The sequence below is a fragment of the Dama dama genome, chromosome 11 (assembly GCF_033118175.1).
Source record: "Dama dama isolate Ldn47 chromosome 11, ASM3311817v1, whole genome shotgun sequence".
Lineage (NCBI taxonomy): Eukaryota > Metazoa > Chordata > Mammalia > Artiodactyla > Cervidae > Dama > Dama dama.
The window spans coordinates 66,884,240-66,900,109 of record NC_083691.1 but is presented as its reverse complement, the minus strand read 5'-3'; the positions used below and the strand labels follow the sequence as shown (position 1 = coordinate 66,900,109).

General features: G+C 39.8%; 1 protein-coding gene across 1 annotated transcript in view; it reads left to right on the top strand.

Moving 5' to 3' along the window:
• Positions 1–12,474: 12,474 nt before the first annotated feature.
• Positions 12,475–15,870, top strand: part of EML6 (EMAP like 6) — a 274,839-nt gene continuing 271,443 nt past the window's right edge. The window contains exon 1 of the mRNA XM_061155430.1: positions 12,475–12,671. Within this exon, the coding sequence (XP_061011413.1) occupies positions 12,475–12,671 (197 nt within the window). The remainder of the gene's footprint in view (positions 12,672–15,870) is intronic.

The following is a 15,870-nucleotide window of genomic DNA, read 5'->3' as shown; positions in this document are numbered from 1 at the left end:
CATGGAAACTTTTCATTGACTAGATCTCCTCTTAGATTGTAGTGTCTACCTCTAGCTCAATAGACAGAGCCTCTTTTTCCTTTGTTAAAAATATTTGAAAAGAAATGGGGGGAAATACTTTGAAAGTTCTTTCTCTATAAATTATTGATAATTGCCCATTCCTTTCAACCCTAGCATTTACATCTTCTAATGTGATCTCTATAATTTACCTAAAATGTTTACTATTCCTATAAAACATTAAACAAAGGATAAGTTCTGGATGATAGATTAGAGCCATGAACTTTAATTTAAAAATCTTTTCCTCTATGAATAAGAAATAATTTCTGCTCTAAAAGTAACTGGTATATAAGGAATCAAGAGCAAGAAATTCTTAACATGTACGATATACAGGAAATCTACATCCAGCGACCAAGTGAAATGCATTGAATTTTGTTTTTATTTTTCTTTTAATAGCTTTGATATATAAAGTATGTATTATAAATTTGGGCTTACCTGGCACCTCAGCTGGTAAAGAATCCGCCTGCAATACAGGAGACCCTGGTTCAATTCCTGAGTCGGGAAGATCCCCTGGAGAAGGGATAGGCTATCCACTCCAGTATTCTTAGGCTTCCCTCGTGGCTTAGATGTTAAAGAATCCACCTCAATGTGGGAGACCTGTGTTTGATCCCTGGGTTGGGAAAATCCCCTGGAGAAGGGCATGGCAACCCACTCCAGTATTCTTGCCTGGAGAATCCCCATGGACAGAGGAGCCTGATGGGCTACAGTCCATGGGGTTGCAAAGAGTCGGACACGACTGAGCGACTAAGCACAGCACAGCACTATCAATTCATCAATTTAAATTGTATAATTCAACGGTTTTCAGTATATTAAGAGTTGAGCAATCATCATCTCAATCTAATTTTAGAACTTTTTATCACCCTCCCCCTAAAATCCCACACCCATTAGTTGTTCAATCACTCAGTCGTGTCCAACTCCTTGCAACCCCATGGATTGCATGCAGCACACCAGGCTTCCCTGTACTTCACTATCTCCTGAAGTTTGTTCAAACTCACGTCCATTGAATCAGTGATGTCATTCAAACAACTCATCCTAGTAGTCACTCACATTTTCCCCACGTACCCATCTTCTCCTCTAGGGAACCACTAATCTACTTTATGTCTATACAGATTTGCCTCTTCTGAACATTCCATCTGGAAACAGAACCACACAATGTATGGCTTTTGAAACTGGCTTCTTTCATCTAGAATAACATTTTTAAGATTCTATGTTCATTTCTTTTCATTGAGGAATAATATTCCATTATGTGAATGTAGATATTTTACTAATCCATTCACTGATCGATGGGTACTTAGATTAATTACATTTTTTGGTTATTATGGATAATGCTGCTATGGACTTTCATATAAAAGATTTTGTGTGGATGTATTTCTCTTCGTTATACACCTAGAAATGGAATTGCTGGCTCACATGGTGACTCTATGTTTAACTTTCGAAGGAACTGCCAGATTGTTTTTGAAAGCAGCTGCATCATTTTACATCCTCACTTAGCAATGTATAAAGTTTCCAGTTTCTCCACATTCTCTCTGATGCTTGTCTTTTTGTTACAGCAAGTGTGAAGTACTATATCGTTGCGGTTTTGATTTGCATTTTCATGGTGCTTAATGATGTAGAGAAGCTTCTCATGAGCTATTAATATTTTTGTCATTTACTTGGTTAAAAATGTGAACTCTAGCCCCATTAGTTGATTGCTGGTGAAATATCATCATCAGTTTTTTGTAGTTCAGTGATATCTAAACCGCTAATGAGGTCAAGGCTACAAGGTCTAGCTCTAACTGGCTATCTTTTACAGAGAAAATTGTGGTTAAACAACTACACTCATGTGCCTTAACTCTGTACAGTGATCTGACAGATTCTTGATATTGCCAATTAACAGGGTCTGGAAAGATCAACCAAAGGGTCTGTCCTAATGATTACAAATATCATTTTAATAAAAATACAATCTATCATCAACAGATATTTTTAACAGCATTGACTTATTTTTTTGAAAGTGTAGTTGACTTAAAATATGTTAGTTTCAGGTGAACAGCATAGTGATTCAATGTTTTTATAGGCTGTACTCCTTTAAAGTTATTACAAAATAATGGCTATATTTAATTGTTCGGTATAATATATCCTTATACTTATTTTATACACAGCAGTTTGTAACTCTTAATTTCATACCCCAATCTGGTTCCTCTCTCCTCTCTCCTCACCAGTATCCTCTAGTTTGTTTTCTAGATCAGTCTGTACTTTTTTGTTTGTTTGTTATATACATTTGCTTGTCTTATTTTTTGTTTTTAGGTTTCATATCTAAAAAAGTGATAACAGAGTATATCAGTGATAACAGAGTATTTGTGTTTCTCTGTCTGACTTATTTCACTAAGCATAAAACTCTCTAGGTTCATCCATGTTGTTGCAAATGGCATAATTTCATTCTTTTTTATGGCTGAATAATACTCCATTGGATGTATATGTATATGTGTATACATATCACATCATCTCTTAATGAACACCTGACTTGATTCCATATCTTGACTATTGAAAGTAATGCTGCTATTTAATATTGTGGTGCATGTATATTTCCAAAATAGTGGCTTTTTTCAGATGTATACTCAAGAGTGGAACTGCTGGATCATATGGTAGTCATTATGGTAATCATATTTTTAGGTTTTTGAGGATCCTCTATACTGTTTTCTATAGTGGAAAACATCAACAGTGTACAAGGGTTTCCTTTTTTCCATATTCTCACCAGTATTTATCACTTGTAGACTTTTTAATGATACTCATTCTGACAGGTGGGAGGTGATATCTCATTGTAGCTTTGATTTGTATTTCTCTAATAGTTAGTGATATTGAGCATCTTTTGATGTCTGTTAGCCATCTGTAAGTCTTCTCTGGAAAAATGTTTGTCCAGGTTTTCTGCTTGTTCTAAAATTGTGTTGTTATTTGTTGGAGTTATATGAGCTATTAATATATTTTGGCTATCAACCTCTTGTCAGTCATATAATTTGCAAATATTTTCTCCCATTCAGTAGGCTGTCTTTTCATTTTGTTGATGGTTTCCTTTGCTCTACAAAAGAATTTAAGTTTAACTAGATCCCATTTATTTATTTTTGTTTTTATTTCTTTAGCCTTTGGAGACAGATCCAAAGATGATTGCTATGATTTATGTCAATGGATGTTCTGCCTATGTTCTCTTCTAGGAGTTTTATAGTTTTGGGTCTTATATTTAGGTCTTTAATTCACTTTGAGCTTATTTTTGTATATGGTGTGAGGAAATATACTAATCTCACTCTTTTATACGTAGCTGTCCAGTTTCCCGAGAACCCCTTATTGAAGAGACTATCTTTTCTCCATAGCATATTTTTGTCTCCTTTGTTGTAGATTAATTGCCCATAGATGCACAGATAATGACATTGTTTTACTAAAAATGGTACCTGTTCATTTCAAGCATTTTTGAATAATCAAAAAGGTACAAGCCTCACTAAACTCTAAATCTAAATCTCACTGCTCTAGAAATAACTAGGTTAGGTTTTGGTGAACTGTATTACAGTATCTCTATACAGATATAGTTTGATGCATGGACAGATAGCCAAATGAATAGAAATAATTTCATGAGAATAGAATTATACCAGCTTATTTTTTTTACATAGAGGGTTTCAATCAATTTTACTTGAGCTAATGCCAATCACAAAAGTGAAACTGAAGAATGAATGGGGAGAACTGTTTCCCTATTAAACTGATTGATTGTTCATCTCCCATCTTTTTACTATTCGTCACCATTTCTGGTTCTTTTGTTCACTTCTTGAGTGGCTGAATATTATTGTCAGGTAGTTTCTTCATAAGTATGGTAGCAGATACTTCTGGTGAACACCAGCATTTCTTTTCTCTTTCTTTCTCAGTAAAATATTCCCACAATTTGGTTTATAATCCTAGCCTCCCTTGCAGTTAGATGCACTCTCAATCTGGCTAATGGGATGTAAGCAGAAGTGTATGAAATTTGCAGAAAATATCCATAAAGGAAGGGGATCTTGTGTTCTCCTTCCTGCTAGCTGGAATGTAAATGCTGAAGTTTGATCTGTCGTCTTAAACCACAAGGTGGAAATCTGTATTAATGTATAACAACAAGATGGGGAAAAGACGGGAAGATTCTGGGTATCTGACAATTTCCTTAATCTGCTGTACTTCCAATTGTTCTTTATGTGATAGAGAAACTTCTACCTTTTAAAATGGCTTATGTGTGTTCTTTAGCCACTTGCCGTTGAAATTCATTGTTAACTGTCACAAGGGCTAAAATCTGCCCCGAAGTTCTTTAAAGTCTGAGAATGTCTGCCTGTTTTTTTCACACTTAATTTAGCTAGGTATAATTCTAATGTTGCACACTATCCTTCTCTATCAGAACTTATAAATACTGCTCCATTTTTTCCAGCATTGGAGATTACAGTGCAGAATGAGAGGCCAGCCTGATCTCTACATCCTTCCTTCACTTTTGTTTCTGCCTAGATCCTTGAGAAACATTTCCCCAGTCTTTTATAATAAAAAATTTATAATAAATTTTAATATAAATTATAAAATCATAACTATAATTGTTAAATTAATATAAATTATAAAATTATAAATTATAAAAGTTTATAATAAATTTAATATAATAAAAATTTCAAACATACAGAAAGAGATACATAGATTAAGCAATTGCTAATATTTGCCATGTTTACTTTATCTCTCCTGTGCATGCATATTTGTGTGTTAGTGTGTGCATAGAGAACACATTTCTGAATCACTTGAAGGTAAGTTGTAGATGTAACATTTTATTACTAAATGCTTCAAGATGTGTATCCTTAGAACATGATTTTGCAAATATAAGAACAATAATTCCCTAATATTCTCTAGAATAATCCAACTTGTCTTAAAACTTCCCAAATGTTCCTTCTTTTTTAAAAATATTTATTTATTTGGCTATGCTGGGTCTCAGCTGCAGCATGTGTGATCTTTAGTTGTGGCATGTGGCATCTAGTTCCCTGACCGGGAACTGAACCCAAGTCCACTACATTGGGAGCACGGAATCTTAGCCACTGGACCATCAAGGAAATCCCTCCACATTATCTTTTGTGGCCTTAAAAAAAAATTAGTACCCAAATCCAATCAGGATTCATATACTGTATTTGGTTGTAGTATCTCTTTAGTCTCTTCTGACCAAGAATAATTGCCCACTTTTTTGTTATGTACTTTTTGTTTTATTATTTTTTTTGACGAGGCCAGACCACTTGTGTGTACACTGCCCTATTTTCTGGCTTTACCTGATTGTTTACCTATAGCTTAAATTAGCTTGTTCATCTAGCCCATATTTTCTGTAAACTTAGAGTTAAGTAATAAGCTTGATTAGACTTGGGTTAGATATTTGGCCAAAAGTGTTTTAGGCATTATTTTATACTGCATCACATCAGGAGGCAGACAGAGCAATTGTTCCAGTACTTGTGATGATAAGTTTGATAATTTGATTGAGATGGTGACCTCCAGAGCTCTCCATTTAAAGTTACATGATTTGTAGGGTGATTCTTTAACATTATTGAAAGGATATCCTCTCATCTAATCATTTTGGTATACATTTACAAACTTTTCCTGTATCAGTTACATCATTGGGTGATTTTCGTAATCTATCATCTTCCCTACATTTATTAGCTAGCATTCTTATGAAAGTAGCTTTCCTTTATCAACTGAGGATAAACTTCAGTTCTTCCAAGAAGGCAAAGTAAATGCTTAAATGTTTCTTTTTAATTACTAATTGGCAGAGATGGTATAACAGTCTTCTCTAAAGTTGGCACATGATTTGAAATATTATTTATTCTTGAAGTTGAATAACTTTGCTAGGATATGCCTTCATGGAGACTATTCTAAATCTTTTTTTCTGGTATACAATGTATCACTTTAATCTGCAGATTCAGTTCTTTAATGTATTCTTCTGTATTACTTGGTTTCATTTGTTGGCTTCTCTAATTTAAGAGTCCCAATGATCTGTATGTTGGGTTAGCTTTGCTTTCTCAAGCATTATCTATTTTGATATCCTTGTCTTTTTCTTCTATATTCCTTGTGATAATTTCCAATGTTTCCTCTATGCTGGTAATTTGATTTCTAGTTTTTTCCCTATTGTTTCAAATGTATTAATTAGATCTGAAACTGTATTTATATTTGATTACTTCTTTAGCTTGACTTTTATTTTAATATCCATCTTTAAGCTCTTGATATTTTGAATTCACATTTTAACTAAGTTCTTCCTTGGTTGAGAATCTGCTTCTTTGACATAAATTTTCTTCCAGATGACATGAAGTTTCTTCATCTATCTTTCACATATAGTGTGCCTTTCTTTCAAGATTTTGGTTTACTTTTGCTATGTCCTTACTTTTTTTGTTGCTTATGTTTGATGGGGCAGCTCTTTCCAAATAATTTATTCAGATTTGTTATTTATAAATTCTTCTAGGCATTCTTCTCTCCTCCTCTCTAGGCGTTCTGTCTTATCTGGGAATAAGTTGATCTTCTCAGAGCTATCATTTGATGGTGGCTGGATATTGCTTTTTACCCACTTTCTTGTAGCCTGGTATTGGAAAATGGTGAAGTGGGGAACAGTGAGCTCTATTGGGACTGACTATAGCCTCTGCTAGGGGATAGGATAGGTATCTTTGCTCTTTCTTGAGATTCTGAGAGATGTCCAGCTCCAGAGACTTTCCATGCAGCTGAAAGTGTATCTCATTCCTATGTATTTTGGCTTATTCTCTTAAGCCTGCAGAGTGGCCTGATGTTGGCAGAACCTGGTAAAACATTTTATTTCTGCTGAAGACCCAAGGTAATACATAGGATCTTCTTCTCAACATATCCTCCCCACAACCTGGAAATTATACATTTACTTTCTAATTGCACTTTTATATATTGAAGTATTTTAGTGAGAATTTTCATGAGTTCTTTAAATTACCTTCTGTTCTTAATACTATTTCTTGAGAATATTTTCCCCTTTCATTGTCTGAGAAATTTGAAGAGGAAAATTCTATAACTATGCCTTACTCTGCTATATTTTCTCATCAATTAATGAACAGACCTCTGCCTTGTGTTGGGAGGTCTAGGTATAATCACTGAACTAAAAGTACGATTTGGTATAGCATGGACTTCCCTCATAGCTCAGTTGGTAAAGAATCTGCCTGCAATGCAGGAGACCTGGGTTTGATTCCTGGGTCGGGAAGATCCCCTGGAGAAGGAAATGGCAACCCACTCCAGTATTCTTGCCTGGAGAATCCCATGGACAGAGGAGCCTGGCAGGCTATAGTCCATGGGGTTGCAAGAGTCGAACATGACTTAGTGACTAAAGAGAGAGAGAGAGAGATGATGGTCTTTAGTTACATTTAAAGTAACTGAGGAGATGAACATGTTATATTATATCCATTTCTATTTGTTGAGGAGATTTTTTTCAAAATCCTTTTGTATTTTTTTCTGGAAGATGTCCCTTCCTTTCTAGACTATTGCTACTACCTCTATGTAGAACCCCAAGCACTACCTTAAGCCTCTATTACCTGATGCTTGGACTACTACTGTTTTTATAGGTATTTCCATTAAAAAAAAATCCAATGGCTTTCCATTCTTTTAACAATATGGCACAAACCTCTAGGTTCAGCTCCATCCATAATCTAACCTTTCAAGTTTATGTCCCCTTCTCATCATTCATGAATTCTCTCTTTCACCAATTCTACTCTCCAAGTCTTTGTTTTTCTATATCTGGCCTTCTATTCCATAAACACAGGCAGTGTGCTTTCAATTTACATTTACTCATCTCAATTATACCTTTGTTTCCTATTTTCTCCATGAAGTTTTCCTGACTTAAAGCTAGAAAAGCTCTTCATCTTATGAATTTTTATGTAGAATTTACTGTCTCTAATTCAGTGGCACTGTTTTGCAGCACAGCATTGTTGTCATTGTTTAGTCATTAAATTGTGTCTGACTCTTGCAACCCCATGGACTGTAGCCTGCCAGGCTCCTCTGTCCATGGCATTTCCCAGACAAGAATACTGGTGTGGGTTACCATTTCCTTCTCCAGTGGATCTTCCCAAGCCTGGGATGAAACCTGCATCTTCTGCATTGGTAGGCGGATGTTTTACCACTGAGCCACCTGGGAAGCCCATTATATTTCAGCTTATGTGTCAACTCTTTTCAGACCATGTTTTTTTGTTTCTGTTTTTGGTAGTGCCCTTATTGTCTTGCAACCTCATGGATCTGTAGATCCTGTTTCCTTAAAAAGACTGATGAGACCAATTCACATTCTCTTCATTGCTGTAGGCAGCAGCTGCTCATCCAAGCTCTGGCACTTTCAATCTTCCTCCCTCTTGAGTCTCCCTCCCATCTCCCTCCCCATCCCACACTTCTAGGTTGTTACAGAGCCCTTGTTGGAGTTCCCTGAGTCCAACAGCAAATTCCCATGGGTCATGTATTTTACATATGGTACTGCAAGTGTCCATGTTACTCTCTCCATACATCTCAACCTCTCCTTCCTCCCCCTACTCCGTGTCCTTATGTCTGTTCTCTATGTCTGTTTCTCCATTGTTGCCCTGCAAATAAATTTATCAGTACCATAGTCCTAGATTCCATATATATGTGTTAATATACGATATTTATCTTTTTCTTTCATCCACATCATTAGAACTGACTTAAATGCATTCCTTTTTATGACTGAGTACTATTCCATTGTATACATGTACCACATCTTCTTTAACCATTCATCTGTCAATGGGCATCTAGGTTGCTTCCACGTTCTAACCATTGTACATAGTGCTGCAATGAACATTGGGGTACAAAAGTCTCTTTCAGTTTTGGTCTCTTCAGGATATATGCCTAGTAGTGGGGTTGTTAGGTCATATGGTAGTTTTACTCCTAATTTTTTAAGGAATCTCTGTACCATCTTCCATAATAGCTGTGTTAATTTACATTCCCACCAACAGTGCAAGAGGGTTCCCTTTTTCTCCACACCCTCTCCAGCAATGTTTGTAGACTTTTTGATGCTGGCCATTCTGATTGGTGTGAAGTGGTATCTCATTGTAGTTTTGTTTTGCATTTCTCTAATAATGAGGGATGTTGAGCATCTTTTCATGTGTTTATTAGCCATCTGCATGTCTTCTTTGGAGAAAAGTCTGTTTAGGTCTTTCCCCCACTTTTTGATTGGGTTGTTTGTTTTTCTGGTATTGAGTTGTATGTGCTGCTTGTATATTTTGGAAACTCATCCTTTGTCAGTTGTTTAATTTGCTATTATTTTCTCCCATTCTGAGGGCTGTCTTTTCACCTTGTTTATAGTTTCCTTTGCTATGCAAAAGCTGTTGAATTTAACTAGGTCCTACTTGTTTATTTTTTATTTTATTTCTATTACTCTAGGAGGCGGGTCATAGAGGATCTTGTTTTATGTGATTGAGTGTTCTGCCTATCTTTTCCTTCAAGAGTTTTATAGTTTCTGGTCTTACATTTAGGTCTTTAATCCACTGAATAGACAGCCCAACTTTTTCCTTAAATGCTGCAGCACTGCACTTTAACAGATTAGACTCCATCTGAATAAAAAGTAAAACTGAAATGGGAAACACACTTGGGCTTGAGTCAGCTACAGTAGCCCTCAGGAACAGGTGCAGAAGAAATTCTTCAGGTGGTATAGAGATCAGTTCAGTTCAGTCGCTCAGTCATGTCTGATTCTCTGCAACCCCCATGAACCGCAGCATGCCAGGCCTCCCTGTCCATCAGTAACTCCCAGAGTCCACCCAAACCCATGTCCATTGAGTCGGTGATGCCATCCAACCATCTCATCTTCTGTCGTCCCCTTCTCCTCCTGCCCTCAATCTTTCCCAGCATCAGGGTCTTTTCCAATGAGTCAGCTCTTTGCATGAGGTGGCCAAAGTATTGGAGTTTCAGCTTCAACATCAGTCCTTCCAGTGAGCACCCAGGACTGATCTCCTTTAGGATGAACTGGTTGGATCTCCTTGTGGTCCAAGGGACTCTCCAGAGTCTTCTCCAACACCACAGTTCAAAAGCATCAATTCTTCGGCGCTCAGCTTTCTTTATACTCCAACTCTCACATCCATATGTGATCACTGGAAAAACCATAGCCTTGACTAGTTGGACCTTTGTTGACAAAGTAATGTCTCTGCTTTTTAATATGCTGTCTAGGTTGGTCATAACTTTCCTTCCAAAGAGCAAGCATCTTTTAATTTCACGGCTGCAGTCACCATCTGCAGTGATTTTGGAGCCCAGAAAAGTAAAGCCAGCCACTGTTTCCACATCTACTTGCCATGAAGTGATGGTACTGGATGCCATGATATTAGTTTTCTGAATGTTGAGCTTTAAGCCAACTTTTTTACTCTCCTCTTTCACTTTCATCAAGAGGCTTTTTAGTTCATCTTCACTTTCTGCCATAAGGGTGGTGTCGTCTGCATATCTGAGGTTATTGATATTTCTCTCGGTATAGAGATGGTTTGGTCTTTATTCCAACTTCACTGCTTTTCTTTTTAGCTATACACGCACGCGGCCCAGTAGCTCAGTCACTAGGGAACCCAGGGCGCGAGCCAGAGGTTGCACTCGGTGTGCCTGCCTCTGCTCTGCAGAACCGCAAGCACCTGGGACGTGGTTAGCGGCCTCTATACCGCCCACTCTGGGCGCATGGAATCCTGGAATTCGTGGTTTGGCACCGCGAGCTCACTGCCTGAGGCCCCGTGGAGGGGACTACATTTCCCAGAATGCATCGGGAAGGGGGGGGAATGTGGGCGGTAGAGGGAGGGGGCGGACCCAGCGCTCCGGGGCGGACCCAGCGCTCCGGGGCGTCGCGGTTTCCAAGCGCCGAGATTTCGCCTAGTAACCCGCCAGCCTAGGTTCCCTAAAGCGGCGGTGTAGCCCCGCCCCCGGAGCCTAGACTGGAGGAAGAACCTGTCTCCCGTGGCGTCCCAGTGACGAAGCCCGTCCTCGGTGCGGGAGGCGGAGAAAGGGGCGGGGGGCCGGGGGGTGGGGGGCGGGCAAGCAGAGGATTTCGCTTGCCCTGTGAGATCCGGGACGTGCAGGCGGCGCCGTTTCAGAGCAGAGGTTAGAGGCGGGAGAGCTGGGATGCTCCGCAGGCGAGCCTGGATCGGGTGTGGGAGGAGTGCGGGACGCCGCCGCGGCGGCACTGTGCGCAGGCCGGGTTGTCCCCGGGGGCTGGCATCCCTCGGGTGGGCATCGACCAATGCCTGGGACGTGTGTGCGCGTGGGGGGGTGGTGGTGGCGGCTCGCTGTCCCCAGTGGTTCCGCGGGCGCTCCTCCCCACGCCGGGCTTAGAGACGAGACCCTTGAACCCACGGGACCCCATAGCCAGCGCAAACGTTTCTGGGTAGAGGTACAGGATTTTGGTCACTTGTTAATTATTTAATTTCTTCAGGAATGAGAGCGTTTGTAGGTTGTGTTTTCCTGCCTCCAGCTACCGTAGTGTCTCAGTTTCCTCGGATTCAGAAAAAAGATCTTTATGAAGCTTGTCATTGGAGTTCCTGATTAGTGAGAGCTGTTAAGTTCGTTTTGGTTTTTTCGGCCAAGAGAGGGTTCACGGAGGATATGAATTCTGAATATATACATAACTAATTGGAGCGTCTCAAAAATGACCATTGCGTGTTTGCCCTGGCTGAATGGGGAAACAGCAAATGTTCTTTCAAATCGTATCAGCAACCACCACCCGGCAGCATTTAGGGCATATTTCGTATCATTAAAAGGATGGATCGGTGTGGGGGGCGGGGAGATGGATCTGGAGAGAGAAAAGAGGAATAGTTGACAATTTTTTAAAAAAACTTGGTTTAGTTTGGGGATCATTTGCTTGGACTGGGTGACTTATGCAAAATATCTGTTTCTTTCTTCTTGGCTCTCGCCTCCTGGATGTAGACTGTCAGTTTCGGATCCGAGGATGGCGATGGCAAAGCTTACCGGAGTTCCTTGTCAAATTAAAGCTGTCACAGAATAAATCCCGCTGCCTGCTGCGAGGCCCCCGCCCCGCGCTCTGCAAACTTCAGTGAGCGAACTGAGTAATCAGTGTTTGGATATGCAGATCCTTGATTTAAAAGGCGGGGTGACCCTCCCAAGAACCTCTCCCGGGGGCCGAAGCCCGCAAGTGCAGTGAGGCGCGCGCGCGGGTGAAGACGCCTAGCTCGGGGGAGAGGAAGCCGGGGCGCCCGGCGGGGTCTGGCGGCCGTGCACCGGCGGCTCGTCTCTGGCGGCGGCGGTGGATGATGGTGGCGGCCGGCGCGCTGGACTGTGTGAGTGCGTCGCCGCGGAAATCAGCGCCTGGCGCTGCACGCTGAGCCCTTTGCAGGTCCTCCGCAGCCAGAGACTTGGCGAGGACAGACCCGGCGCGCAGGGGCCGCGGACCGGTGCGCGGGGGGCCCGGGGGGCTAGTGGGGTCGGCTTATCATGGCGGATCGGACAGCTCCCAGCTGCCAGCTCCGGCTGGAGTGGGTGTACGGGTACCGGGGTCACCAGTGCCGCAACAACCTGTACTACACCGCCGGCAAGGAGGTGGTCTACTTTGTGGCTGGGGTCGGGGTGGTTTACAACACCCGCGAGCACAGCCAAAAATTCTTCCTGGGACACAACGACGACATTATCAGGTAAGGAGGTGGCCTGGGGCGGTGGGGAGGGGTTGGGTGTGGAGGTTAGAAGGGTGAGAAGAAGGATGACTAACTGGGATTTCGTGGGGTCAGATCTGGGCGCCCCATGGAATAAAGGAATCTCTCTGGCACCTCAGGGAATTACAGAAGGGCTGCTGATTCTAAGGCTGGGGCAGAAGCAGGGTCAGGGTGCAGGTGGGGAGGGAGAAATCTCTTTTCTCTGTTGTTCAGCAAGGCTTTTTAAATCACTAAGGAGTTAAGTGTCCTGGTGCTTTTTTGGTGTTCATTCCTGCTACAAGTGGAAGGATCCTAGGGACCTATTAAACACTTCTCTTTCCCTCCCTTACTAGGAAAATTTAGGACCAATAACCTGAACTGTGGGTATCATCTTTGGGAGGCTCTTTAGAAGGTTCCTCAGCAAGTAAGAGGATTAAGGGGAAAAAACAAAAATACCAAAAGGAAATTTTGCTAAAGGTAATTTGGGATCTTCTTTCCAGATGCTTGGAAACTAGGAAATTTCTGCAGTGGGTGGGGAGTTTGTTCTCTAATATTTCACTTGGCAGTGACTTAATGCTGAGAATCATATTCATACACTAAATGGATGCTTCCACACCATCACTGAGGGTATAAAAGATTGGCAGTTTCTGGACAACAAAACCCTACCCGCCAGCCTACAGAATGACCAACATCTAGTAGTGAGTGGCAGGGACTGGTGAAGACAAAACTGGATGAATAGCCATTTTAAAAGGTCCTCCTTATTAAATTGTAAAGGGATATATTTTGATTTTTGGCCCTGTCCTCTCATCTTTGGACTAGATGCATCTTTGTCCAGCCCTTGTCAGCTTCTCCTGTGACCATACAAGGTGTGGTCCAGATGCTGTTCACAAGGAATTCCTTTTCGGCCCTTGGCAGTTGGGGAAGGTTTCCACGATATGGGAGCCTCAGCCCACAGGGAAAATGACTTGCTGAGGATGGACTACAGTTGACAGAGACCGTATTTATACCTTCCAGACTTGTGTGTTCACTGATGTAGAACAACCTCCCTCACATTTCAGAATATTGCCGCTTGTACTGTATGTCTCATTTCATAATGAAATAAATGGTTCAGTGGCATAATGTTAGTGGCCTTAATTTCTCCATGGGAAGGATGCTTTTTAGAAGATTTGCTTCCCCCCACCCCACTTTGTACTGTTGTGATTTTTCTGGATCCCTTTTCCTCCTCAAGCCCTGAAGTTGAAAGAATATGTTACAGAAAGTAAAAAACTATATTAATATATTAAAATATAGTGAAATATATATATTAAAAATGTTGACTTTTAAAAGATGAAGATTTTAAGTACTAGGAGCTCTGCTGTTCTTGAGATTTGGGGGAACTGACTTTTAAAACTTTCTTCATGTCACATTTGACAGAAGAGCTTTCTTGTCTCCCTGCTGTGATAATGGTTGTGATTGGGGAGTTCTTACCTAGTTCTGTCCTGGAGATTCTGCTTCTGTAATTCCAAGCTGATTATTAAAGTCACAGGTGCAAATGATTAACAGTGACTCATGAAAAGGTTAGACGTTTAAAAATTAAAACCCATTATGTTTTTGCCCTTTTTTAACACAGTGCTTTCCATTACACCATCAAAATAAGATGTAGTCCTTTGGGGAAGGGAGAGAGTGGCAATTAAACAGGAAATTCCCTGCGGTTAAATAATAGTAAGGTGACAGTTCACTGAACTACTTTGAGAATTTGAACTCTTCATCTTAATTTTTTTCCTCTAACAGGAAAAAACCAATAGATGTACTGTTGAAACTGAAGGTGGGAGAAGGGTGGAGTTGCAGTAAACCACTGTTAACGACAGATTGTTGGACTAGTGGGGTTGTCGTGATATCTGACTTAGTTGAAACACTCAGATTTGAAGAAAAGGTGAATGAATTTATTTGTCTAACTGTATTTGCAGGGAGCTTCAATTGTTGAACACACAAAACCCCCAATGATTTAGTTTCTGTTTATTAAGGCAGTTACATCCTTATGCTGAATAGTGACATAGTAGCAAGGCTGCCTGCGGAAAAAGGACTTAATTTCCCATGTTATTTGGTTGAATCTGAGTATGTGTAGGATAGCAGAGTTCTTTAATATCCATCTATGTGTTTGCACATAGGAATAAAATTAAGCCAAATAGATTAAAAAACACAAATGGGAGCTGTAAAATTAGATAATATGGAATATTTATTTTGTTATTTTGCTTTATCTTATATATGTAAATATCTTTATCCAGTGAAGGTAGTATATAAACCATGTTTGTTTTCATCCTTAGTATATGGAACTCTTAAGTGCCATTTCCTTCATAATTTATTCTCAGAAACATATTAGATGTTTGAAATTAATACTGTAAAATGTTAGGAATATTAGTGTATTAATTATACATATGGAGAAGAAATATGTATTCTTTTATCTTTATGAATTTCAACTCATTTCTGCAGAACTGGTTATACTACTGATTTTCTATTTAAAATATTAATGTTTGTCATTGAATGAGGAGGACTAAAGCTAAGATTTTAGTGCAAAAATGTTTGGGGTGTTTTGGAATCATGACATGAATATTAAAACTTCTAACCCTTGATTCCATCAAATGAGATGGAATCTCTAAGTAATCATCCACATAGATTTTGCATTTGTTTGAATGATATATTCATAATGCATACATTTTCTACTGCGTTATTTATTGTGCTACTTTCCCTAGAATCCTAACTAGAAAGCAGCCAAACAAATATTGATACCATACTCCATTTTAGAAAACCGTATCATCTCTGAGATCACGATGAACTTTAATAATAATGTAGGATTTGGCAGAGCTCATTAGAGCTCAGCATATGTGTCCTCCTGATTTGAAAGACTATGTGTTTAAGTCAGATTTTTTAAAATGTTGATATGTGAAGCATAATGTGATTTATTGGATGTGGAGGCTTAGTTTTATTCTCTTGAATGATTACCCTTCAATACAGATAACAGATTAGCGGATGATGCCATATTTTACCTCTGATAGCATTGTGATGGGACAGGAAGATGCTTAAAGCAACAGAAGCACTCAAATCAGGGCTTGAAGGCAAGGACAGTAATCAAGGCAGGAATAATTACTAACTTGGTTTCTGCTGCAGGTAGCAGACCATGACACAGAACTGGAGCAAATGAAAGAAAAGGTCATACACACATTTG